This window comes from Mchenga conophoros, linkage group LG3 (genome assembly GCF_057382185.1).
Source record: "Mchenga conophoros isolate Kocher_MC1m ecotype Shallow Benthic linkage group LG3, M_conophoros_male_GT1.1, whole genome shotgun sequence".
Lineage (NCBI taxonomy): Eukaryota > Metazoa > Chordata > Actinopteri > Cichliformes > Cichlidae > Mchenga > Mchenga conophoros.
Genome location: NC_140528.1, coordinates 68706592 through 68732382, shown reverse-complemented (window position 1 = coordinate 68732382; position 25791 = coordinate 68706592). Strand labels below are relative to the sequence as shown.

The window sequence follows — 25791 nt, the reverse complement described above, 5'->3', positions numbered from 1 at the left end:
GACACACAAACCCCTCCACCACGATAAGGTAGCGATTCACGGAGGAGATGTATTTCAAGTTAAAAAACAAAAAAATTTATATTTTACACTCCACGTCTAACTCACCCTCGGCCTCTGCCAGGACAGACCTGGTGGAGGCTGTCTCTTGTAAAAGAGGGACTGGTCTGTACTGGGGAATGGAGGATCCTTGTAGAGGATTTCAAGTCTATCACAGATTTCTCTGTTGTTCAACTGTTTTTATTTTCTGAAAACCTAAATATTAGTTTTCTTATCTGCACTGAGCCCCCACTCATAAATACATGACTAAAACTGGCCTTCCCAGCCATACGCTTTGCAAGCCTCTAAGGTTCTTGGTGTTTCCTGGATGAAATCATGAGTCTCCACTGTGTCTTTTTTGTAACACCGATTCTTATTCAGTGGTTTCCCATCTTTCGGTTGGGGTTAGGGAAGAAAGACAGGAAAAAGACACGCTGTGGAAGCAAGCCAAGCCAGAGATTATTAACAACTAATAATTAAACAGAGTTGGTTATAGAGGTGTACCCTTTAATCCTTAACCATTGTCGTCTTTCACAGAAACAACAAAAAAAGTAAGCTTCAGTACTGGGACAGTATCCAATTACAAATTTTAAAGATCAGATACACTGAAAATAACCGTATTATCCATTGTGCGCTTCGGTCTAATGCTTTCTTGCACAGACTATCATTTAGTATGTAGGTGCAGAATTTCTTCTATTTCCTGTTGCTACACAGCCGGTGCATAAAAGCTTCCCACTCTTTCTTCTCTTTCATTTTTATTCCTAACATGACAAAATACAGCATGACTTTTATTACAAATCTCACGATTCATGATCCATCCTTGCAGCGATAAACCTCTGACAGAGTTTAATGATGTGATTACATTTTGAACAGTGAAATACAAAAAAGTGTTGGTTTCCACAGAAAACAAACCTACACTTTACAGAATTATAATTATGAAAAACCGCATTACACATGATTTATTTCTTATTTATTTATTTCCTAAATGATACCATAACCAAAGTGACTTTTTAATTTCATCATGTACACTCAATAATGCCAATTTGTGGCTCAGCATGTAACAGCACATCTACAGATTCACAGATATATCAGCTAATTACTGACACTGACCGATGCTGGGTTTTTATTGGCAAATAAGATGCCAGTAAACGATGTCAGTGGCTGAGATTTATCCGTAATGTCACTAAAAGAGTTTAATGATAAGCTGAAATACTTGTGAGAAAAACCTTGCTCACATTTATAATGTAGACCTGTGTGTTTTCCTGGGACAAATATGGAAACAAATAAGAAAGTAAAACATATTTTTGCTATTGGAATCAGCTCTCGTACAAATTCTTAAACATCAGTGATCTTCTTGATTGCATAATTAAATTCCTGTAAACAGTAGCTGCTGCAGAGGTATAGAAAATGCTCATCTTTCAACACAAGATGCACAGACACATCACACACTTATCCTGCCATTTTTTGGATCCCATTTCCAACATATTTGCCTTGGCAGCATATTCATTGAGTGCGTCCAGTCCCCTTATCATTTCCAAAAGTCGTTACACGTCGGCGGGAGGATTGGCACCCCTATACAGGCAGACTCCGAGGAGGAACAAGAAGACGCCCAGGAAAAAAAACCCAACTGAGATATTAAACAAAGTGTTTATCCAGAAGGCAAACAGGTAAAGGGTCTTGTTGCAGTAGGGGTCCACGTTTGTTGTGTTTTTGTCATAGTTGGGCTGATAAATAGAGTAGATCCATACATCACCTATGAAAATTTTTTTTTTTAAATTTAATTTAATGTTACAACATGTATTAATTCTCACCCCGGTATACCTTTATGCTCATGGGCACAGTTGTTGACAAGGTGTAATCTGGATAAAAAGGGTCTGGAGCCTGATAATGATAAGATAAGTGTATTTAATTGATGGATTCAAGTTTGATGATAAACAGCTATTTTGGGGAATATTTAATTAGCAAGAAATTTGCTATTTTATCCACAATCAAGTTTACCTCACCTACTCTATCATGACTCAAATGCACTGTACTGCATGACCTAAATAACTGCACTACCACAAAAGCCACAATTAAGACAGATACAGTCAGCTACTGCTGGTGATGTTAGCTAGCAAAAGAGTCGTGACCAAAATGAGATGATTCAAAACTTGAGCTGAGACATTTTCTGCACTTTTTGGCTCTGACAGAAAGCAGCAAACACTGAGAGCCTATGGATAGATTTAAGTCTTTAATGAGTTAAGGTTTATCTACTGTGATCACCTTTAACATTCTTAACTCATAACCTTTTTTAAAATAATGTCTTGTCTTGATCTTATTAGACCTTCTAGATTACTTTAACCATTAATTAATCTATGTCCTACACCACCATCGCTTTCTAATGTAACTTTACTAAATTTTTCTTTTTGTCCTTCCTTCCTTTATCCCTTCTTGTGAGGCGTTTGGATGGCCCTACCCAGGCAATACTAGTACTAGAGGGCGACAATGCCATTGGGAAGCGTGAGACAATGAGGAAGCTGAGGAGCATTTTCTCAGAGACTTTTGCACAACCTTATTTATTTTTAGAACCAGAGCAGTCACGTCACAGTAGTCACATGCAGATTTAAGGCACTTCTGCTTTGACTAAACTTTTAAGAACTGGAAGCTACATCCATCATTCATATACAGATTGTGATCTGCTCTTCCCTCTGCCAAGATTAATGACTATTGATCTTCTGACTAATGAGAATAGAGAGCATATTGATCAATCAGACACTCAACCCTAAAGACTACAGTCCTAATTTACATCCTTGTTTTTGTTGTGGCTAGCTTCTTTCATGCTGTGCTATTAATATGTATTAATGAGCCACAAGTTTTAATGATTAGACAGGGAATCCTGCACCCTGGGTACATAAGACTCAATGTCTGCTATGATGAATCTGATTCACATGAAGGAGGGACAGCACTTTACACAATATCATATTTTTTGTGGCCTTTTAGAGCTTCATGCAGCTGAAACGAATGTGGTCTATAATAGAAACACACTGCGCACTGTAAACATTGCCTGTTCTGTTTGTGGTGCTGAGAGCTAATGTTTAATCTCTTCGGTGTGAATTTATGCCGGTCGTTTGTCTGATGTCCACGACTGTATTTACACAATTTTAACAGGCAGCCAACCAGAAACAGGTCACTTTCTTGACTTTTTAACTCACCAGCGATAAACCAGCAGAAGACAAAGAACATTGCCAGTAAGTTCCAGGCTTTGTAGATTGTGCTCAGAGGGTTGGAGGTGCCTTCTTCGGGCTCTTTGGCACAGGGAAAGTAGGAGAGCAACACGAACAACAGGCTTGAGAGTCCTAACACTATCAGATAGATGGGGATGTAGTGCTGGCGCGGACACTCATGAAGGTATATTGCCCCTGGTGGACACAAGGAGGATGACTCAAAAAGTACAATCAGAGCTGCCTGGAAAACTTCAACACCTTTGAACACTCATTCAAGTAAGTAAGTATGGAGCTCACCAATTGCAATCTGAGCAATGGGCATGATGCAAAATATCGCGCTAAAGATCGCTGCAAAAAAATCAAACACTGAACTCAGTTTCTTCAAATGATATTTACAGAAATGAAGCTATGACACCAGTGTTCATGATGTTAAAATCGCTAGATTTTACCTAGAGCGGTTGCTGGGGGTTTTGGACGGTTCCGGATGCGTCCCAGAAGGTTACTGCTCTCCATTTTTCTCACCTGCAGAAGAAGATAAAGAATTGAGTTGGAAGTCCAACTGAAGGTGTGCAAAGCAATCTTGAGCAGCCAGTAGAGGCTGGAATTGCCCACCCCTGCTGTAGGCAGTCCAGACCTAAGTTTTGTGGCAAGCAAGTTATCACAACATTTCCATGAACCAACAAAGGAACAATGGGTAACTGTGAAGCATGTATTAAGATATCTCAGACGGTCCAAGGATAAGAAGTTGTGTTTTAGGAGAAACAATGAAAATTTAGGTCTAGTAGCCTACAGTAATGCTGTGTGAACCTATGTAAGAACAGTTCTCTAAAGAAACAGCCCACTGTGGCGCTCTCTACCTGTGAAGCAGAATATATGGCTCTGGCTTCTACAATACAAGAGTTTATATATTTAGGGCAGCTTTTGACAGGTATAGATAGCTAAAAACCTGTGAATCATCAGAGGTGCAAAGATGTGGACATTAAATATCATTTTGTAAGGCCCATTGTAAATGGACAAAAATGTGCCTGTTATATTGCACTACTGAAGAAATGGTTGCAGATGTTATGACCAAACCTGTGTCTAAGCTAAAACTTGGAAAGTTTGCAGACATCATGTTTTGGTGAGTCCACATCTGTATGGTAGTTTACAGGACAATATTCTTTAGATTCCAGCAACCTGAGTACAAGACGGGGTGTTGAGATATTTATCGTGTGTACTGAGTTGTAAATATGTTGGACCGCATTATTTGTTATTGTTGTTAACGCCTCTGCAGTTATCTTAGCAGTAAAACAATTACCTTTAGTTCACTGAGGATTTACAGACTCAAGGTTAACAGGCTCAGAAACAGATAACTCTACCTCAGAATATACTGACTTAAAATTTACAGATTTAGTGAAAGAATATTGGTTCAGACTCAATGTTAGCTTGTTAGTTTGTGATTTTGCCCCTTGTGCAGTGTAGCAAACGTTCTCCAACTGACTGGCACAAACAGGAATCTCAGGTTTTTCAAAATCAGAAACAAAATCAGATTTCTTGTTCCTTGGGCAGAGAGAAACAGCTTTTAGGTCTTGTGAGGTGAGGTCCTCAGTCACGGTCTTAATTGTTATACATTTTGGAGGGGTAAGGAAAAATTCTGTTCTACTCACCACAGCCGTCTGTTCTGAAGAAGTCCCTGGTGTGGGCTGTGGCGGGCAGGATGAAGGACCCAAATGCAGAACTCAGAAACAGAAAGTAAAACTCAAAGCTCAGCTTTTATTGCTGCAAAAACTCTTTGTAGGAATAAACATTACAAGAACAAACCAAAACCTCAAATGCAGAACTAAAAACTAAACTGGGCACTGGACCCTAGAAACTAAGAAACTCGAGCCAAGCAATGCTCAGGACACAAAGGGAGAACACAGCATGGAGACATTGTGTATGACGCGATAGCAAGCAATGAATGACAAAGGACTAAAATACACAGCGGAGTGATTTGGGAAGTGGAGACAGGAGGAAAGCACAGGAAAACAATACCAAAATACAAGAAACTCAAAATGCTGGGTCCAAATGACCCAGAACTGTGACAAATGCTACAAGACAGACTTGAGTCCAATGAGAAAAAAGTGCTGTTAAAAATGACTCACCCTTATGGCTCCCAGTGATGTCACCATTTATTTAATTGTACTATGTACTGACAAAGAAAGGAGCGCAGTGCTGTTAAAACTTTGATTTAAATTTTATAGGTTTATTCTTTAAAAAGAAGATGCAAAGAACTACAAGGAGATGCCGGCAAAGAGACAGGACATGCTGGAGAGATTATGGCTCTTAGCTGACTGACATTTCAATGACTTAAGGCAAGTAGGTCTGCTGAGTGATGATAAAATAAAACAGGCTTACACAGTGTTTATAGTTTATTTATGAGAAATGCAAATATGAGCCAAACATCACCATTTTAATGAATAAAACAAAAAATAAATAACAAATCAATAAAAATACAACACATAACAATGCATATTTTAAAATAACACAAACTGGTTTTGGCAGCAGTCCCACTGTTCTTGTTGAACTGCTGTGTTTGTGCCTGCATAACTGAGCAGTAGATCACCACAGAGCATCTGTCAGTACATTAATAACCTAATTATTAAAGTCCCACAGCAAAGTGCAAGAGACCAAGCAGCTCACTGTGGTTTAAAATACAACAGGTCAAAAACCCCAAAAAACTACAGCACCTTTATTTGCTCATCAGCTTCTACCTGAGAGGGCAGTGTTTGCCAGGGCAGCCAGACTGTCACAAGTCTGTGAGGCACACGCTGGAAGACGTCTCAAGATAGACGCAACCTCTGAGCCCTGAACGAGACCGTCTGCCTCGCAGATTCATCACGAGGCTTCGACTCCTCTCAGACTCGGCCGTCTGGAGTCGAGTCTCACCGAGAAGAGAGTCCCACAGCAGACCTCTGCTGTATATCTGTCAATACACAGGAAACCCATTAGCCCTGTGTGTTTGTGTGCTGCGTGAGAGGGAACAGGAATGTGCCAAACCTCAACAGAGATGTCTGTGTTGGGGTATCTCCTGTAGAAGATGGTTCTCAGGTTGAATTCAGGGTTTCCGCTCTCCTTGAACACCCGCGTCCTGACGTTGTCATTCTCACATCTCACTACAGCGTAAACATCGGGGGCTGTGGAACAAAATCCAGCACGGTGTAAAGAAAGAAAGAAAGAAAACACCAAGGGAGATATGTGCAATAATTAAGAGTCTGCCCAAATATGAGTCTTTCATTTTGCAGTTACCTGTTTGTTTGGGAGGGTTGAGTCCTGACGCCCTGTGTAGATAAACTGTGGTTACCACTGTGGGCTGAGGTAGAAAACAGTGGAGCACAGAGGGAGACGGTAAGTCCTCCCTCAGTTCCCTTCATGGAAAAAAGAAATAACTAAATTAAATGCAGAGGACTGGGAATAGTGAAGGGAAAAAGAGATTTTTTCTGTTAAAGTGGAAAAAATTAAATGTAAGAAATAATATAAAATTTATGATGCTAATAGTGGTTTCATATTGATTTTTATAATTTATCAAAAAAAATGTCTATGTCATATTTACTGTTTGTTTGGTTTTGTTTTTTTTTCTCTGTTCCGCGGAAGGACAAAACCACCAAAATGAAAATTTTTTGAATTATAAATACAAAAATAATTAATAAATAAATAAATATACTTTATGAGTAAATAAATATTAAAACTGTTCCATTACTTAATTTTAAAAATGTCATTTACATTTATTTTTCTGTTACTTCCTAACTCTTTCCTGTATTATTTAATTTTGTATTTATTCACCTGATTATTAACTATTTGATTTTTTATTTTATTTTTAGTAATTTTAAAATTTTCATGTAAATTAGTTGAACATCTGTAAAGATCTCCTGAGTAAAAGCAACAATATCTGTTTTTACTGGGATCAATCATCCCACCCTCTCCGTGAATTGCTACCTTATCGTGGTGGAGGGGTTTGTGTGTCCCAGGGATCCCAGGGGCTATGTTGTCTGGGGGCTTTTGCCCCCTGGTAGGGTCTCCCATGGCAAATTGGTCCTGGGTGAGGGACCAGACAAAGAGCGATTCAGAAGACCCTTATGAAGAGAACATTAAGGGAACAGTTTACCCTGCCCGGGATAGGGTTACCGGGGCCCCGCCCTGGAGCCAGGCCCGGGGAGGGTGCCCGAGGGCGAGTGGCTGGTGGCTGGGCCTTAGTCCATGGGGCCCAGCCGGGCACAGCCCGAAGAGGAGACATGGGCCCATCCTCCCGCAGGCCCACCACCCACAGGAGGCGCCATAGGGGTTGGGTGCATTGTGTGCCGGGTGGCGGCCAGGAGAGGAGGCCCTGGCGGACTGACCCCCGGCTGCCAAGACTGGCAATAGGGACATGGAATGTCACCTCTCTGGTGGGGAAGGAGCCTGAGTTAGTGCGTGAGGTTGAGAGGTACCGGCTAGATATAGTTGGGCTCACCTCTACGCATGGCTTGAGCTCTGGAACCGGGGGGGGGGGGGTGCTGGAAGGTGACTCTGTTGTCCTGCTGGGAGACTTCAATGCTCACGTGGGTAATGACAGCGAGACCTGGAGGGGCGTGATTGGGAGGAACGGCCTCCCTGATCTGAACCCGAGCGGTGCTTTGTTATTGGACTTCTGTGCTAATCACAGTTTGGCCATAACGAACACCCTGTTCGAACATAAGAGTGTCCATAAGTGCACGTGACACCAGGACGCTCTAGGCCGTAGGTCAATGATCAATTTTGTAATCGTATCACCAGACCTGCGACCATATGTTCTGGACACTCGGGTAAAGAGAGGGGCTGAGCTGTCAACTGATCACCACCTGGTGGTGAGTTGGATCAGGTGGCGGGGGAGGACGCTGGACAGACCTGGTGCACCTAAACGCGTAGTGAGGGTGTGCATTGAGTCCGAATGGACCATGTTCAGCGTCTCCATTGCCGAAGCTGCTGCATTGAGCTGCGGCCGCAAGGTGGTTGGTGCCTGCCGTGGTGGTAATCCCCGAACCAAATGGTGGACACCAGAGGTGAAGGGAGCCACCAGGCTGAAGAAGGAGTCCTATCGGGCTTGGTTAGCCTGTGGGACTCCGGAGGCAGCCGACAGGTATGGACAGGCCAAGCGGAATGCAGCTCGGGCAGTGGCTGAAGGAAAAACTCGGGTGTGGGAGGAGTTCGGAGAGGCCATGGAAAAAAAATTTCGGACTGCCTCGAAGAGATTCTGGCAAACCGTCAAGCGTCTCAGGAGGGAAAGCGGTGCTCTACCTGCACTGTGTATAGTGCTGGCGGAGCGCTGCTGACGTCGACTGAGGAAATTGTCAGGCGATGGAAGGAATACTTCGAGGACCTCCTTAATCCCACTGACATGTCTTCTGAGGAGGAAGCAGAGTCTGGGGATGAGGGGAATGACCCGCCAATTTCCGGGGGCGAGGTCACTGAGGCAGTTAAACAACTCCTTGGTGGCAGAGCCCCTGGTGTTGATGAGGTCCGCCCCGAGTTCCTGAAGGCTTTGGACGTTGTTGGGCTGTCCTGGTTGACACGCCTCTACAATGTTGCGTGGAGATCAGGGGCAGTACCCCTGGACTGGCAGACCGGGGTGGTGGTCCCCATCTTTAAGAAGGGGGACCGGAGGGTGTGTTCCAACTACAGGGGGATCACACTCCTCAGCCTCCCTGGGAAAGTCTATGCCAGGGTGCTGGAAAGGAGAGTTCGTCCGCTAGTCGAACCTCGGATACAGGAGGAACAATGCGGTTTTCGTCCTGGTCGCAGAATACTGGACACTGGGCTTTCACTTTGGTGGCCTCAGAATCTCATCTCTGCTTTTAGCGGATGATGTGGTTCTGTTGGCTTCATCGGGTGAGGGCCTCCAGCTCGCACTGGAACGGTTCGCAGCTGAGTGTGAAGCAGCAGGAATGAGGATCAGCACATCCAAATCTGAGGCCATGGTTCTCAGCCGGAAAAGGGTGGAGTGCCCACTCCGGGTCGGGGATAAGTTCCTGCCCCAAGTGGAGGAGTTCAAGTATCTCGGGGTCTTGTTCGCGAGTGATGGGAGAAGGGAGCCGGAGATCGACAGACGGATTGGGGCTGTGGCTGCAGTGATGCGGACGCTGCACCGGTCCGTCGTGGTGAAGAGGGAGCTGAGTGTAAAAGCGAAGCTCTCAATTTACCGGTTGATCTACGTCCCTACCCTCACCTATGGCCAAGAGCTGTGGGTAGTGACCGAAAGAACGAGATCGCGGATACAAGCGGCAGAAATGAGCTTCCTCCGAAGGGTGGCTGGCCTCTCCCTTAGAGATAGGGTGAGTAGAGCCGCTGCTGCTCCACATCGAAAGGAGCCAGCTGAGGTGGTTCGGGCATCTGACAAGGATGCCTCCTGGGCGCCTCCTGGGTGAAGTGTTCCGGGCATGTCCCACCAGGAGGAGGCCCCGGGGCAGACCCAGGACACGCTGGAGAGATTATATCTCTCGTCTGGCCTGGGAACGCCTTGGTGTTCCCCTGGATAAGCTGGAGGAGGTGGCTGGGGAGAGGGAGGTCTGGGCCTCTCTGCTTAGGCTGCTGCCCCCGTGACCCGGCCTCGGATAAAGCGGATGAAGATGGATGGATGGATCATCCAGTATGTGAAATGCTGAACTTGTAAAAGTGCCACTTGCAGAATAAATTGAAATTTAAACGCAGAATTCAAAACACTGGAAACATAACTTGTGGCAAATATAAAAATAAAACTGTAATAAAAAAAACTTTTTTGGTTTTGAAACCTTTGGGCAGCTTCGGTCCTCCGTACCTTTTCAGTATCTACAAATATCAGAACGTTCAAAGCTATTTCTAACCCTTCTTTCCTGACCAGCATTTCACCTGAGTCTGATACGAGAGTGGGAGAAGAGGCGAAGCAGGAAGCATCCAGTGACGCCCGGCAGGAAGGTGGTGGGCAGCACAACATAACGTCCCAGAGTCAGAGTTCCCCTCAGTGTCACACTCCGGGAATCCATGTAGATGGAGCTGGCCGCCTGCTCCACCATGCACTGCACCCGACTGCAGCGGTTCACCTCCACCTGCAGATGATGAGGAAGGACTGAAATATTTTTTTTATGACTCAAAAAACGTGAGGTTGCTCAGTGGCCCGGCTCACCTTCAACACCTCAAAGCCAATAGGCAGGTTTTCTCCTTTTCCATTTTTCCTCCACATCCTCCTGTCCTCCTGCTGCAGACAGATCAGCACCTCCTCCTCTTTGGCTCGCACCTCAAACATGAACTGATAAGAATGAAAAGTCATTTTTAGCATTCATGTGCTGATGCAAACCCTGGTTTCAATCTTATATTTACCTGTGGATTGTGCAGGAAGGTGTCCCTGTGATTGATACATCCACCACACCGGCTCCTCTTATCCAACTCCACCTTCCATACTCCATTCACCTTCCCACCACCCTTTTCTGCTGTCACTTTGCTCACATCAGGCTTGCTTCTTCCTCTTTTCCTTCCTTCCTGTTGACTCTCACCGAGTCGATCCTCCTTTCTGTTCCCACTCTGCTTGGTCCCTCCAGGCCCGTTGCTGCTCTTACTCAGGGTCAGTGTAGAGTTACTCTGGAGCACAGTGGGTGGAGGTGCTCCATGGGTGGGGGGAGGTAGAACCCACTCCCCGTAGCAGCTCACTTCTCTCCAGCGAGATCTCGGCCACAGCAGAGTCCTCTCCACCAGTCTGCACACCACCACGTCTGTAAAGTGTTGACAGAAGTCCTCGAAATCCATCCTGAGGGAAAAGGAAAAGAATAAAATGTGAGGCAGAAACCAGCTAACCCACATGACTTTTTGTTCTTCAAATAATAAAAATCAGAAGTACCAAAACTCCCCGACATCACGAACAACGAGCCCCATCTTGTCCCTCTCTGCACGACTCAGTTGCTGCCACTGCTCTGACCTGCAGGGGGCACACAAGGACAGAAAGCAGAACACTTGGAAAGGACATAAAAATAAAAGCAGTGTTTCAGCTTCTAGAAACCTTTAGTGATCCAGTTCTCAGACTTCCATGATGTGAACAGCAGATGTCCCTCCACCCCAGTAAAACAAATCCCAAACTATTGTAAAATGTCAGAATCTCTCCAGAATATCAGCAGTGGCATTATAAAATGCTGCAAACCACAGCGACACTGTTAAAGTCAGCAAAGACTTTTCCCCCCAGAGCTCCTACAAAATGCTCTCAGCAGTCTGACATGTGGCAGAAGCCAGTGCAAAGACTTCAAAGTCACCTCTCACCTCTGACTCCAGGCACCGGTCCAATCTGTGGTCCCCCACGGGTTCCTCATGCGGACCATAAAGAGTCTGGATGTCCCGCCTCTCTTCAGTACCTTCTCCCCCAACCTCACCTTCCTCACTGCCGTGATCCCGTAGGCGTGTCCTCGCACGAGCCCACACTCCAGCACTGACTCCACGGTCTCCCCCTCTGCAGGCTGAGAAACGTGAAACAGTGAAATCATTTTAACCCATTTCTTCTCCAGTTTTTCTAAATGTTCAAGACTCAGAAGCCCTACCCGTATGGAGCAAGTGATGAGTGATTTACATTCATGGACCTTGGTTAAAGTCTGGAAGAGCGCCCTCCTCTGGTCACTGTGAAGTCTTAGAGCCTCACGATCCAGACTGAGCGGCTCTGAAACTCCACCAGTGAAGTCGATCAGGGCCTCTGCAGTGTTCCCTCCCTCCAAGGCCTCGTAGCAGCCGTTAAGTCTAAAAGTTGAGAGAGGGATTGAGTGATTGATTCAGGATCATTAGACATTAGGATTGCCATAAGTAGTGGTTGTGGCAGTCAAGACGTAGGTTCAGCAGTGTAAAATTAACAGCAGTCCCATCAATGCTACTGAATTTCCCAGAGGAACCCACCCGAGGGATTAATAAAGTTTTATCTAATCTAATCTAATATCAAAACCAGCATTTTCTGCTGATGCTCACTTGGCGTAGGCCTTTTCCAGCAGGGCGCTCCAGAACTCTCGTGGTGTTGCCGAACGACAGAAGAGCAGCACTCCATCCTCACTGACAGGCAGGCGATCATCTACAACAACATCCATCCAGCGACCGAGACGCCAGAACCTGAAATGGAAAATTCCTGCATACAAGTCGGGACGCTTTGGATTCCACTCCTGATTCAAATGATCGGGGATGACCTAGGAAGAGGATAGAGGTGGATGAGGAAGGGTGAAGAAAGACAAGGAAGGAACCAGGAGGAAATGCAGAGAATGCAGAGTAGGGACGATAGTAAAGAATAAGGAGAAAGAGGAAAGATGATTGTGAAGAAGGTGAGGGGAAAAACACACCAAACCTTTTTCCACAGTGATGGCTCAGACGCCAGGCAGGAAATGGCTGCCACCATCCAGCAGTTACCCAGACTTCCTTGGTGCAAATCACGAGTGCTGATGCCATCGACAAACAGACGGGGGTCCTTACAAATCTCCTGGAGAGGAAGAGAGATCAGGCTTATGACAAGAAATATGGGATGTAGTTAGTCATCACCTGGCAGACTGCAGGATAACAGTAACACTTTAGCAATAGACTGTATATCCACAGTGTGTCTTTGCCCTGTCTTCCTCCTCTCACTCCAACCAGTCACAGCAGACAGCCAACCCTCCCTGAGCCCGGTTCTGCTTGAGATTTCTTCCTGTTAAAAGGGAGTTTTTCTTCCCGCTTGAAGCTAACTTCAAGTGACCACAGTTTCTGGTCGTCACTTTCACATCCTAAGTTTGGACCACAGTTTTTCCACCTTATCAGCAACAGCAGGTTCATTTCTTATTTGTGCATCAAGGAGTCAATGAGCTCCTACCTGCACATTTCTAGGGAAATACAGGGATTGTTCATCACTACGTGACAGCTAATGGGGTGAATGGCATCTGTGTCCACCTGGGATCTGAGATCCTGTGATGATAGCAGGAGGCTTGAACCTAAATCTAGAGCTTAAAGGAAGGTCGGCGTTCATTATTACTGGTGAGTTCATCTCTAAAAGCAGGTTGTTTCATGAAGCAGCTTTAAACGACACAGTTAAGTGGAGCAAGCACTGCCATTAATGACTTCAGCAGCTCGTATCGTCACAGAGTTTTATGGGGCCTGCGGGCTGATTCAGTCAGGGTGTCCAAGCACTGCTGAGGAGACAGATAATGTGTGTGTAGACCTTCTGCTCTCACTTTGGACAGGGTCAGGTAACTGTAGAAGTGTCGCTGCACTCACACACACGCAGAAAGATACACTCTGGGTGGCCATAACTTCTTCGGTTGTAACACTAGACAAGAAATAAACCTTCTTTACGACGCTATCATGTTCGTAACAAGCTTCAGATAAGACCACTGAAATTATGAACTGGATAGTTTTGATAGCAAATGGGAAGTTAGGGTGTGTTTGTGTTTGTGTGCCAGCAGGGTGAAGCGACAGGTGACACCTTATCATCTGTGTTGATACATGCTTAAAATACCCGAGTAGTGCATTAGGACCGCAATACCTTTAACCCTTTCTCTCCAGCTCTGAGTCAACAAATTAATCGTCAGCAGGGTTTCACATTAAGAGCACTAAAGGCCTGGCTTTGAATGAACTCCTTGAACTAATGACCCCGATGGGAAATACCCGGGGCTTTCTGATCCTTTCACATGTTTCACTGTTTGGATTAAACCGATTTTCCTCAGCAGAGCACAGTGAGGATCAGTGTCCTGAAAATTAAGACACATCAGACGGGTATAAAACTCTGTAATCATAAAGTTACTGGACCATCAAATGTCTGATAAATATCCACACTAAACAACAATCCCTTCAACCTCGATTCACCTTAACATTTCACTGGTTTAATTCAAGTGTATTACCACACCCTTAGCTCTCTGTGGCCACATTAAAAACCTATACTTAGACAGCTGTACCCATCACAACAGTGTGCTAAAAACACCCATGCTATTTACATTGGCTTGTGCTTTTTCTATACTCAACTGTACACACCCACAATCCCACTAACACAGCGGTCCGTCATCAACTTGCTCCCTGAGGGCTAAGGTTTCACCAGCTGACATGACGCCTGTCCTTTAAGAGAAAGTGCTTTAATTAACCCAATCTGCTGAAATGCAACATGTGGAGGCAGCAACTCGGTTTAGATGTGGGAGGAGTGGAGATGTATTTCAAGTTAAAAAACAAAAGAATTTCAATTTTACACTCCACGTCTAACTCACCCTCGGCCTCTTCCAGGTCAGACCCGGTGGAGGCTGTCTCTTGTAAAAGAGGGACTGGTCTGTGGCGGGGAATAGAGGATCCTTGAAGAGCGCTCCTCGACGGAGGCAGGCCCGCCGCAGCTTGTGAAAACTCTGGCCCTGGAAGTCATACACTCGTTCTGGCATCCTGGTTGGGCCTCAGAGGCCTTAAAGGAAGGTGGAAAGCAGATGAGAAAGGGGAGAGAGGGTCAGAGAACATACTGTAAGAAACTGGAGCTATGCACTGCTAAAGTAGTGTGGTGATACGCTCGCAGCATGCTCACTGGAGAATCATATGGTTGTTGGGGTTTACTCTGTTTCCTTTGTATTATTGTAGGATTTTTACAATATAAAGTACTTTGAGGCAACTGATGCTGTGATCTGGTGTTTTATAAACAAAATTTTATTGAATTGATGATCAAAATGTTTTTTGGTAAATGTGAGACAAGCAGTTCTTTAGATGCTGTTCTGGGTTCTTTTGTGAGCTGGATGAGTTGTTAATGCCCTCTTCTGTTAATTTTGGCAGGCCGGCCCCTCCTGGGAAGGTTCACACTGTTCCAAGTTTTCTTCCTTTTTGGATGATGGCTCTCACCGTGGTTCACCGGAGACTCAAAGCCTTAGAAATGGCTTTGTAATACCTTCCAGACTGATAGATGCCAATGACTTTGCTGTTTCAATGACAGTTGAGATCTTTCACACTACTTCACTTAATATTATTATTTGTTTTGCCCAACTAAACATTACAAACAGTATCACATCACACTGACCGGCTGCAACCTGCCTAGAGACTTTTCTGTGCAGTCCCATTAAGGTGAACCCCACAGTTCATATAATTCCCACTTAACCAAAATGTCAAAGTAAAATTTCAAACACTGTCATCGTTTAACTTATTGATAAAAGTTCATTGAAATTCACAAAGTGTATTAATTTAAAATGTACATAAAACCACCTAATGGAGCATGTTTTAAGTTTTTGTTGAAAGTCCTGATGATGCAAGTATAACATCCAAGTACTGAGTAAGCACACAGTAACTACTGTGTAAGTATTAATATGCAGGCTACATAACATTGAACTAATTGAACTGAATCTAAAGGGGTATGTAGCTCATGGCAGAGGTAGCTGGGGGTGTTCTGTGGGGTCAGTGTGTATTTTGGGGCCACAGGGTGAGGACAGCAGTAAAGTAAGAGCACTGTTTTCGTCATCAGTGATATGAACTCAGGCAGGAGTCAGCAGTATGAGCATAGTTGAACTTTAACTGTTTGTGTAGCAGAATGATTCAGTGCCAGAGAGAGTGTGCCAGGAGGTCAGCGTTATCACTTTTTGGTGAAATCTATTTTATGGCTTTTTTTCTCATACAATCTTTTCACAGACGTACCAAATGAGAAGGAAAATCTATAAACACACATTTTTACGACATCAAGCTGCAGGAATTGATGAATGTCTTTTCCTTGATGCTTTTGGATTAGATGCCGATTTTGGTGATGTTGCCTTCTCTCACCAATAGATTGAGTACTTTTAGTAACATTTCTATGAATTTATCTGCAGGTGCTACATGTTTGTTTTGTTGTTGTGCAGTACTTTGACTCTTTAAACAGATGGTTGTTACTTTGGATGAGCCTGATCTGAGTCTATTTTTGTTATACTGAAAACCAAATTCACTACGAGGAATAATTAATTTTATTATAGTGAATGAAATCTTTGTCTTGCTGTGTGTTTATTTGTTTCACTGATTGTGAACTCCAACCCTATCTGGCACAAAAATACATCTTAGGTCAATGAATGTTTTTATATTTTTCCGATATCAACGTGTCATTACGTTGCCTAGCAACCACCTAGTAATCGACTAAAATGACCCTTTTTCATTTATGCAACACTTTATAAAAAGTATCCTAACACACACAAAACAAATCATCATTTGCTCCCAGTGAGCATCAAATCAAAGTTCTTGTATTTGAATAATTAATCATTCAGGAATGATTAATAAACTGAAAAGGGTTCAAAGTCAGATTTGTAGTAACTTTTGAAATCCATTTTTAATTTCAAATTTTTCATATAGTTTAAAACAATCTTAGGTTAATAAAAATCATAGTTGCTGATCAGATCCTCTGTTTATAGTGTTTTATGTATAAGCTCACTTTAGGTAATCAACTAAGATAATAACGAGATATCACTAGTCATTCAACACAAAGTATTTAAGATAAATTTACAAATGTATATAATTTTCTCTTTCCTTAAAAGTTCCCAATAAAAACTCCAACTTTAGGGTCTGCTTTTTGGACTTCATGAGACTTTAATTGCTTAGTAAATGATTTTTCCTACAATAGTTTGCTTGGTTAGTGCATTAGTTTGGCAGATCACCTTTCCAGTACTCACTTTTTAGTGTTCGTAGTGCATCGACTTTAAGTTTTTATTAAATTACAATTCTTAATATTGTCATTTAGTAAATTTGAAAAGTAGACCTACATTGTTGCCATGGCTCTATAAACATATATTTTACCTTCAAGTCTGGAAGTTTATCCACTTGCTTCCTAAGATGGACCTTTGTGCTGAGCCCCGTCAGTGGATTCCCTTAGTCATTTAGTCATCCTCATTTTTTTGAGGATAATTAAAAAAAAACCCAAAAACAACAACAAAAACAGCCAACATGTGTCCACTTTTTCCTCTTCCTTATCCCAGAGTCAGCAGCAGTTAATGTTGTCCCTTCCTCTGAATGTGTCAGGAGTGTTTGCTACATCTCCACCAGGTAATTAACTCGGTGTCATATTTGTGCCATTGGACCTGGATGAAAAAAAATTGAACGTGAAACACAACTCCTCACACCATGACTGTGTGTGCAGTTTTTAGAGCTAATGCATGAGCGTGTGTGTGTGTGTGTGTGTGTGTGTGTGTGTGTGTGTGTGTGTGTGTGTGTAACTTTATCTCCCTTCACTCAGACAATAGACAGACAGCCGCCACACCAGGTGTAATAACACAATTAGAGACTTGGAAATCCTCACACAGTTACTGCAGTGACTCAAGGTTCAGACATTCAAGACGAACAGTTTATCCTCTGACATCATCTGAAGAACATCAACAAATGTGTTTCCTAAGGTTGTGTGTTTGTATATCTGCGCTCATATCACTTACTGCTGCCTCAGCTTTTCTGTTTGGTGACTGTGCACATTCTGTCCTCTTCTCCTCGAGTCTCATATCTTCTCTTTTCTCTCCTCACTTGAACATGGCCTGTGACTCCCTCGCTTCTCTTTTTCTGTCTTATCTGTGTAGTCTCTTCTCCTCTTTCTTCTCCTCTCTATCTTCTCCCGCACAGTCTGCTGGAGTATCTGTTGATCTGTTGCTGTCGAGTGTGCTGCTCCTGACACCTGAGAAACCAAGAGACTAGCGCTCCTATGTTAACTACTTCACTGCTGAACACCAGGCCAATAATCCCGCATTCATATACAATAATAACACCCTGCAGCAGCAGCAGCAGCAGCAGCAGCAGCAGCTTTTTAAGGAACACATTGAGGAGCAGAGTGAAAACTGACAAGCTACTGATATATTAAAAAACAAAAAACAAAGAACAGATTGTGCTTAAATTATTCTTCTGTTTAGTCTGACCATCTGTGTAATTGTCTATCTAGATTTTATATTGTGTACACTACTGTACACAATATGAAATACTGTATCCACTTGTTAAACTCTATATTTTTAGAAATACACTTGCTGATGATGTATAACATCCATGCGACCTGGCAACATACTGAAACTTCAGTAGTTTCATTCAATTGTTTTGACTTAAAAAATTCTTTATGTCACATAAAAACATACGGTAAATTCATTTTCACATATTTCACTTTTTGGATATGATTGTTAATCATGTGTCTACATGGTTATGATCATTTTATTTAAATAATATGTTTAGAGACAATATGCATAATCCTTTTATTTCATGTTAATATATCTATGTGCATTATATTGTAAATATTTCTGCCATTTCTATATACAGTTACTGTCCACTTTATTAGCCACATGTTGCTGGAAGTGGTTTGGAACCCGTTTTTCCTTCAGAGCCACCACTTTTCTGTTTTTAGGAGTGGGACCCTTTTAAAAAAATACTAATAAATACACTAATGTTAAAAAATAAATACATTAAACTAAAGTTATTAAAAGAATAATAAGTGACGTTGATTCTAAGAGCTTATACATTTATTAGTAAAGAACTGAACTCAAAACTGAGCTCTTTAACGTTTGTGGATAGACTATCTTCCCTGACATCGCAGCATCATGCATCGACTAGTTACGTCTGTTATGACGTACTACGCACGCGCAGTTTAAATTCGCCGTCAAATACGCCGATGTGGCTCCTGTGCCTTTAAGCTCGTGGTAGTTTGACTTTTCCCGCAGGTTTTAAAGCGAACCGTTGCAATGAAATTTGCCGTTGTGTCTTTGTTTTGGCTCTGCGGCTTTATTTCGGCGGAAGAAAACGAGAGGCTGCCGAATAAATGCGAAGGTAGGAGCAGAAACTAGCACCAGCAGCTATTCTTGGACCTGCCCACAGTTACCAAACTTCTTGTTAACGTGTGACTTCTGATCTCGGTCAGTGTGTAAGTTTCTGACAGTCGAGCTGCAGGACGCTCTGGAGAAAACCGCTCGCTCCCGTGAAGTCTTGGAGGTCGGAGAAGTGTTGGGCACCGGCAAAAGAAGGAAAAAGATCAAATACAACACCTCGTAGGTATCTCTGAATGAGGACATGCAACTTATTTGAAGCTGGGATTTCTTTGTGGCATGTTTGAGCTGTACTGCAGGCTGTGACCTGTGTCTGACTGTGAGACCAGTAGTTAACCCCGTGTGTTTGAATGCAGGGAAACTCGGCTGACTGAGGCTGTAGACAACATATGCGAGCGCATCCTGGAGTATAATGTTCATGCAGAGAGGCCTGGCAGCCTGAGATATGCTAAGGTAATCTAACAGTTTTTTTAATAGTTGTGCATTAAAAAGTTGGTCACGTGGTCCTTATTGCTTCAGTTTGTGTGTCAGACTGACATTTAGCTCGTTTGTGTGTCTGCAGGGCTCCAGTCAGACCATGACGACCCTGAAGAATCTGGTACACAAAGGGGTTCAAGTGGACTTGGGGATGCCGTACGAGCTGTGGGACGAGCCCTCCGTGGAGGTGACAGACATGAAAAAACAGGTGTGTGTGTGTGTGTGTGTGTGTGTGTGTGTGTGTGTGTGTGTGTGTGTGTGTGTGTGCACGTTTTGCTCCACATTTTGTAAAGTGCATAAGTTATTTGATGACACTGTATATGTAATCATTTCGTCATATTACACTATATTGTGGTGGGCATTATGCAGGTGCTGCTATGGAAACCAAGAGGAAATGTGTTTAATGTAGTGTACACTTAAATTAATTGATATTAATTTCTTGGTGTGTGTTAGTGTGAGACGATGCTGGAGCAGTATGAGGATGTGGTGGAGAACTGGTACTTCCATCATCAGGACCAGAGGCTGGAGAATTTCCTCTGTGAGAACCACGTCCTCGAGACATCAGAGCAAGGTGGGAGATGCATGGTGCCAAAACAAGTTACTGGTTGGCAGATGATATTTACATTTTAAGTCGCACTTTGTTGAGAATGTAAACACCCTGCCAAAATGATTACATTCATATACCAGGAAAAGCAACAGAGAAAATAAGAACTTCTCATTTCCTCTGTTTTGTAAATTGAATCGAGGGTTAACCAGGGTTAATTCAAACAGGCCCTGAAGTCAAATCACAAAATTTATACAATACAACATTTTTAAAGTGTGTATGTGAGCAAAAGAGAGGACGTCAGATTCTAGGATAAACTGGAACTGTGGTGTGAGTACATGCAAAGAGCCAATTCTGTTTTCATTTGGTTACCTGCAAGCCACTTTGCAAACCACCTGCACCCAAACTCATCTTTGATGCTGTGTCTCACTGAATTATTGCTAATCCTGTTATCACTGATGTCTGCCCTTTTCTGTAAGGGAGTCCTGCTGCTCGCCCTGCGGTTTGGACATTTGTTAGTGTTTGTGTCCATTTGTAGATATTTGGCTACAAAGAGGGAGAGATTTACTCAGACATGCTTGCACAAAGTCCTCCAACTGTAAGCATGGATGATGCTGTGCATTTATTATTTTTATTTATTTTTAACCACAGCTATCGGAGAATGTTTGTTTGCATGTAAAGTGACTGAAATGTGAACTGAAACCACACAGCCCTGTGTTTTCTTTCTCTCCTTCCCTCAGAATGTCTAAAGGAGGTGTGGAAAGGAGACATGGGGGACAAAGAAGGAGCTGAGGAGGAGACAAGTGTGGAGGAGGAGGTAGAAGAGGGAAAGATTCATGATGCCGGGGAGCTTTGAAGAAGACAAGGGGAACAAAGAAGACAACACTACACCTCAGTTACAAGTTTTTCTAACTGCAAACTGGTGGACAGAAGCTGAAATCGTTTGAGAGGGTTTCAAATATTCAGTAAAAGTTACACTTAGATATATAGCTTTACGATGAACACGTGCAACATGACACTTTATAGGATTTAACCCTAAACGTCTTCCATTATTTTGTATGTGTGGCCTTTCTGAACTGTTACAGCGCTCCCTGTGAGGTTTTAAACCTTTATCTTTAATATTTGAATGTTAGATCATCATGTGACTTCTCCCTTTGCCACAGTCATGGTACATATCAGTATTGTTGTATCCCTAATTGCAGACTTGAAGTGCAGTATGTACAGTTTTTTTTCATGTTTAATAAAATACTACTTTTATAGTGCCTCTGTACAAAATCACTCATGAAATACACATCTTTGTTTATTTCATCTCGTTTCTGTATGATCTGACTAGATTAATAACTGCCAAGTTTTTTTTTTTTTTTTTTTTTTTTTTTTTTTTTTTTTAAAACAGAAAGGCTATTTAAAAAGAAGAAAAATCTCCTGTTGAAAATTCACCTGTTTGGGGGGGGAACGAGCAAAAAAGAGCAGCATAATGAACACAACACCATCGCATTAAAGTTGACATTAATGCAATAACATTGAATGTTGTGCAGCACTCAGGACCGACAGCACTCAATGTTCTTTGAGGTAGCAACCAAGAAAGGTGTGGTTTGTCTATGAACAGGGAACACCCGTGTGTACACCTGTGTGGATGAGCGCACTTTAATTAAAATGTTTCTCCATGTAACAATCTGCTAGAGGGTGTAGGGAGCCATAGCCCTGTCCTCCAGGGCATGAAGCCTGCATGGAGAAGATCCAGGACCCAGACATCCAAAGGCCCCAGAGTGCGAGGGGCATCCGTGCCACCCTCCTGGGAAGAGCTGAGGAGAGCCCCAGAGCAGGGGTCACCCAGCAGCCTCAGAGCAGAAGCCAGAGGGGGCTGGAAGAGTGAACCCAGCCGAGGGCCCCCCCCACCCCATAGAAGAGGCCAGACTGAGCTACGGCCGCCAGTCCCCCCCAAGCAGCCACCGGGAGTGAGCCAGAACATACCTGCGCGCCCAGCCCCGGACACCAAGAACCAACAACGCCTGAGGGCATCAGCCACCAGCAGGGAGTGTGGTGAGGGGAGATAGGCCTCCATATTTTGGAGGGCCTGAGATGTTCCCAAAGAGGTGGAGTCTAAGACCCCACCTGACATATAGACACAGATGTGCATTTCCACCCTCATGCACGCATATAAAAATAGTCAGCACTCACCCAACTTGAAGACAGACACAAATGGACACTGAACACACAATCATACTCCCCAAACATACTTTACACCCCAGGTTCAGGTTCCCTCGTCCCCAGAGGGGGAAACCGCACCTAGACCCAGGAGATATAGCTGTTAAGTGTTACACTTATCAAAGCTGCCCTCTCTTCCTCACACAGCTGGCAGGCAAACAGGCCAAACTCCCACTTTGGAGATCCGGTTGAAGTTATAACTGCAGATAAATAAAACAAGATCCAGGTCTCTGTGGTGAAATGTTATGAGGACAGCATTAAGATTCTAATAAAAACTGCTTTCTTGCACACTGGCTCACCTGCAGGATCACTACACTGCCAAGGTGTCTGAGAATGGAGACTACCACAATTTCTGCTGACTGTGTGAGAACAGTTGTGGTTCACACAAAGCTGTGCTGTTGTCCAACTTCAGCTCTTCAGGGCTCAACAAAACCTCACAAAGCCTGAATGTAGCTGCTTAATGCTGCCACCTAGTGGGTTCTCTTGATAGTGCTGAGAGTGTTGTGCTTTTTATCAACTTGCTCCCGCCTCACCTGGTGGCACTGTTCACACTGTTTCTGTCCAGTGTGAACAGAAATGATAATTTACACAAACATAAAAGTCTTAAGAGCTTTTATTGTGTCGCTGATCCATTAAAAACTGACGATATAACCCAAATTCCAAAAACTGGACTGATGAGTAAAATGTCCATTTGACACCATGGCATTAAAAACAGGTATGATTCTGCCATGGACTCAGAAATGCTTATAGAAATCATTGTGTGTGAACATAGTTGACAGCGTCATCCACAAAGGCAGGTTAAAGCGCTATAATGCAAAGAATAAGCCATAAGTGAACACAATCCAGAAATATGGCTGTGAAGGTTCTCAGTCATCCAGGTCATCGTAGTCTAAGGAGCTTGGAAAGAAAAGCATCTGGACTTGTTTAAGTTGCTTGAAGACGTTTCACCTCTCATCCGAGAAGCTTCTTCAGTTCTAAGGTCAAATGGTGGAGAGTCCCAGATTTAAACCCAGTGGGACTTCTGAGTCAGGAAAAATGGGTGAAGAACCTTTCAGACCGGAATCTCACTGAACCTGAAAAGAGAGTATTAGCCAAAGCAGCGGTCCCCAATCCCCGGGCCTCGGACCGGTACCGGTCCGTGAGTCGTTTGGTACCGGGCCGCGAGAGTTGAGGCTCAGGTGTGAAATGTATGGTTTTCAGGGTTTTCAGCGTTATTTTGTTATCGTTTTTATCATTAACTTGGTTTTCCTGGGTCTTTTCACGTGTGTTATGAATAAATCTTCTTTTTTTTCGGTACCGGTACTAGTTTTATTTTGTTGCATTTATCCGCGACACCTTAAAGGCCGGTCCGTGAAAATATTGTCGGGCATAAACCGGTCCGTGGCGCAAAAAAGGTTGGAGACCGCTGAGCCAAAGGACTCAATTTTGCCATTTCTCCGCAACAGTTGCCCATAGTGGACCTCATCACAGCTACAGAAACCACCATACGGATTAATAAATTATCACAGACAGAAGCAGAGCAAATCAGGATGAAACTCTCAGCCACCCTCTCCAGTGCCAAAGTCCCGCCGTCTAACCTCACAATACAGGAAAAGAAGGCCGTTGCTTTCCTAAGCAAAGACCACAACATCACTATATTACCAGCTGATAAGGGAAGATGCACCGTGGTCCTGAACACAACGGATTACCACACAAAGATCAACAATACCTTTCTTCTTCTTTCACTCCTCTTTCAAACCATCTGTCCTCTCTGTCCAAAATGTGAACATTGGCATCCTCGAAAGAGTGTCCTTTATCCTTAAGATGCAGATGGACTGCTGAGTCTTGTCCTGTGGAGGTGGCTCTTCTGTGTTGTGCCATGCGCTTGTGAAGTGGCTGTTTGGTCTCTCCAATGTAGAGGTCTGGGCATTCCTCGCTGCACTGTACAGCATACACCACATTGTTAAGTTTGTGTTTTGGCGTTTTGTCTTTCGGGTGAACCAGTTTCTGTCTGAGCGTCTTGCTGGGTCTGAAATACACTGGGATATCATGCTTGGAGAAAACTCTGAGTCTTCCTGATACACCGGCTACATAGGGGATGACAATGTTGTTGCGTCTGTCCTTCTTATCCTCCCTCGCTGGTGTCTGATCTTCTTTTCTGTGCCTCTTTGCTGTCAGCAAAGAGAGAGACCAAACAGCCACTTCACAAGCGCATGGCACAACACAGAAGAGCCACCTCCACAGGACAAGACTCAGCAGTCCATCTGCATCTTAAGGATAAAGGACACTCTTTTGAGGATGCCAATGTTCACATTTTGGACAGAGAGGACAGATGGTTTGAAAGAGGAGTGAAAGAAGCCATCTATGTCCACTGTGAGCGACCATCTTTGAACAGAGGCGGGGGTTTACGACACCAACTCTCTGCCATCTATAATCCAGTTTTGAGATCCCTTCCCAGGCGCCTTAACGCCCACTCACATCCTGGGCCATCTGATCTCAGGAATTCGCATGATAAGGTGGGGCCAGGTTTCACAATGAACACACCCGAAACTCTGGCTGATTGGGACCCACGCCCAGTTCCACACCTTGGCTCAGGCGATTAGAGGATCATCAGGGGGTCCTTTTGTCCCTCTGTGGGGGGAAACTCCCACTAGGCTTATATCTGGGACTCTCCACCATTTGACCTTAGAACTGAAGAAGCTTCTCGGATGAGAGGTGAAACGTCTTCAAGTAACTTAAACAAGTCCAGACGCTTTTCTTTCCAAGCTCCTTAGACAATCCAGAAACAGTGCTGTGTTTTCTGGGTCAAAGCTCATTTAAAACGCACTGAGTCAAAATGGAAAACTGTTCTGTGGTCAGAAGAATCAAGATTTTAAATTATTTTTGGAAAACACCACGGCCTGGAATAAAAAGGAGCTTGTCATCAGCACTCAAAAACCTTAATCTCTGATGGTATAAAGGTGCGGTTCATTTGTGCTTATAGAGATGGCAGCTAGCACATCTGGAAAATCATCATCAATGCTGAAAAATATATACACCTTTCCATGCAACATGTGCTCCCACCCAGATGTCATTTGTCAGGGAAGGCTTTGCATATTTCAGCAAGACATTGATAAATTGCATACCGTGTCTATCACAACAGCATGGCTTCATAGTAGCAGAGTGCAGGTGTTGAACTGGCCTGCCTCCAGTCCAGACCTTTCACCAACTGAAAACATTTGGAGCATCAAGACAAGAAAAATATGACTTCTCTGAGCTAAAACAAAATCATTTTTCAATGTAAACAGTTAGACTGGAACAGAAGTCTTAAACACAAAATGCTTTTGTGTCCAGCTATTTTGTTACATTCTCTGAATGAAACAAAAAGCTGAACAGATCTGAAAGTAAAAGAGGTCCAGATGAATAATGGCAAGGTGTACCTAATAAAGTGGCTGGTGAATGTACATTGGAGTATTAGCACAAAAATAAACAAATGTAGGAGCGCATTGAAATACCTGTTTATAACATTTTATGAATATTCCCTTTATTCCTTCTTATTTATTTGTTTGTAATTTTGGCATGCTGGGTCCTCCATAAAGAACGACTTTTGACCTTTATTACTTGATATAACTGTTCCTTAAATTCTGATTTGAAATCCGAGCTATAAATAAAACAA

General features: G+C 43.5%; 4 protein-coding genes across 5 annotated transcripts in view; 2 read left to right on the top strand and 2 right to left on the bottom strand.

Annotated features, from left to right (window-relative positions):
• Positions 1-21331, top strand: part of LOC146580272 (Y-box-binding protein 2-A-like) — a 114115-nt gene extending 92784 nt beyond the window's left edge. The window contains exon 11 of the mRNA XM_085266931.1: positions 21302-21331. The gene's annotated coding sequence lies outside the window, so the exon portion shown is untranslated. The remainder of the gene's footprint in view (positions 1-21301) is intronic.
• On the bottom strand, positions 736-5295 carry LOC146580275 (transmembrane protein 272-like). 2 transcript variants are annotated; one of them, XM_085266936.1, is made up of 5 exons: positions 4886-5295; positions 3689-3761; positions 3537-3587; positions 3228-3434; positions 736-1789 (listed from the first exon to the last, which is right to left on the bottom strand). In XM_085266936.1, the coding sequence occupies exons 2-5, from the start codon at positions 3750-3752 to the stop codon at positions 1581-1583; spliced, it is 531 nt and encodes a 176-aa protein (XP_085123062.1). In that variant the 5' UTR covers positions 3753-3761; positions 4886-5295; the 3' UTR covers positions 736-1580. The 2 variants fall into 2 exon arrangements, with proteins under 2 accessions (XP_085123062.1, XP_085123061.1); XM_085266935.1 differs by lacking the exon at positions 736-1789 and having other exon boundaries at positions 2197-3434.
• Positions 5303-17747, bottom strand: LOC146580274 (calpain-5). Its single transcript, XM_085266927.1, has 14 exons — positions 17573-17747; positions 16944-17224; positions 14429-14613; positions 12550-12681; positions 12183-12394; positions 11768-11960; positions 11493-11686; positions 11080-11157; positions 10566-10989; positions 10372-10494; positions 10098-10294; positions 6507-6625; positions 6258-6394; positions 5303-6183 (listed from the first exon to the last, which is right to left on the bottom strand). Exons 3-14 carry the CDS (start codon positions 14591-14593, stop codon positions 6007-6009), a joined length of 2151 nt encoding a protein of 716 aa, XP_085123053.1. The 5' UTR covers positions 14594-14613; positions 16944-17224; positions 17573-17747; the 3' UTR covers positions 5303-6006.
• On the top strand, positions 18767-21214 carry cnpy4 (canopy FGF signaling regulator 4). The gene is made up of 6 exons (XM_085266934.1): positions 18767-18935; positions 19027-19153; positions 19288-19384; positions 19494-19616; positions 19862-19979; positions 20693-21214. Exons 1-6 carry the CDS (start codon positions 18851-18853, stop codon positions 20806-20808), a joined length of 666 nt encoding a protein of 221 aa, XP_085123060.1. The 5' UTR covers positions 18767-18850; the 3' UTR covers positions 20809-21214.
• Positions 21332-25791: the final 4460 nt, after the last annotated feature.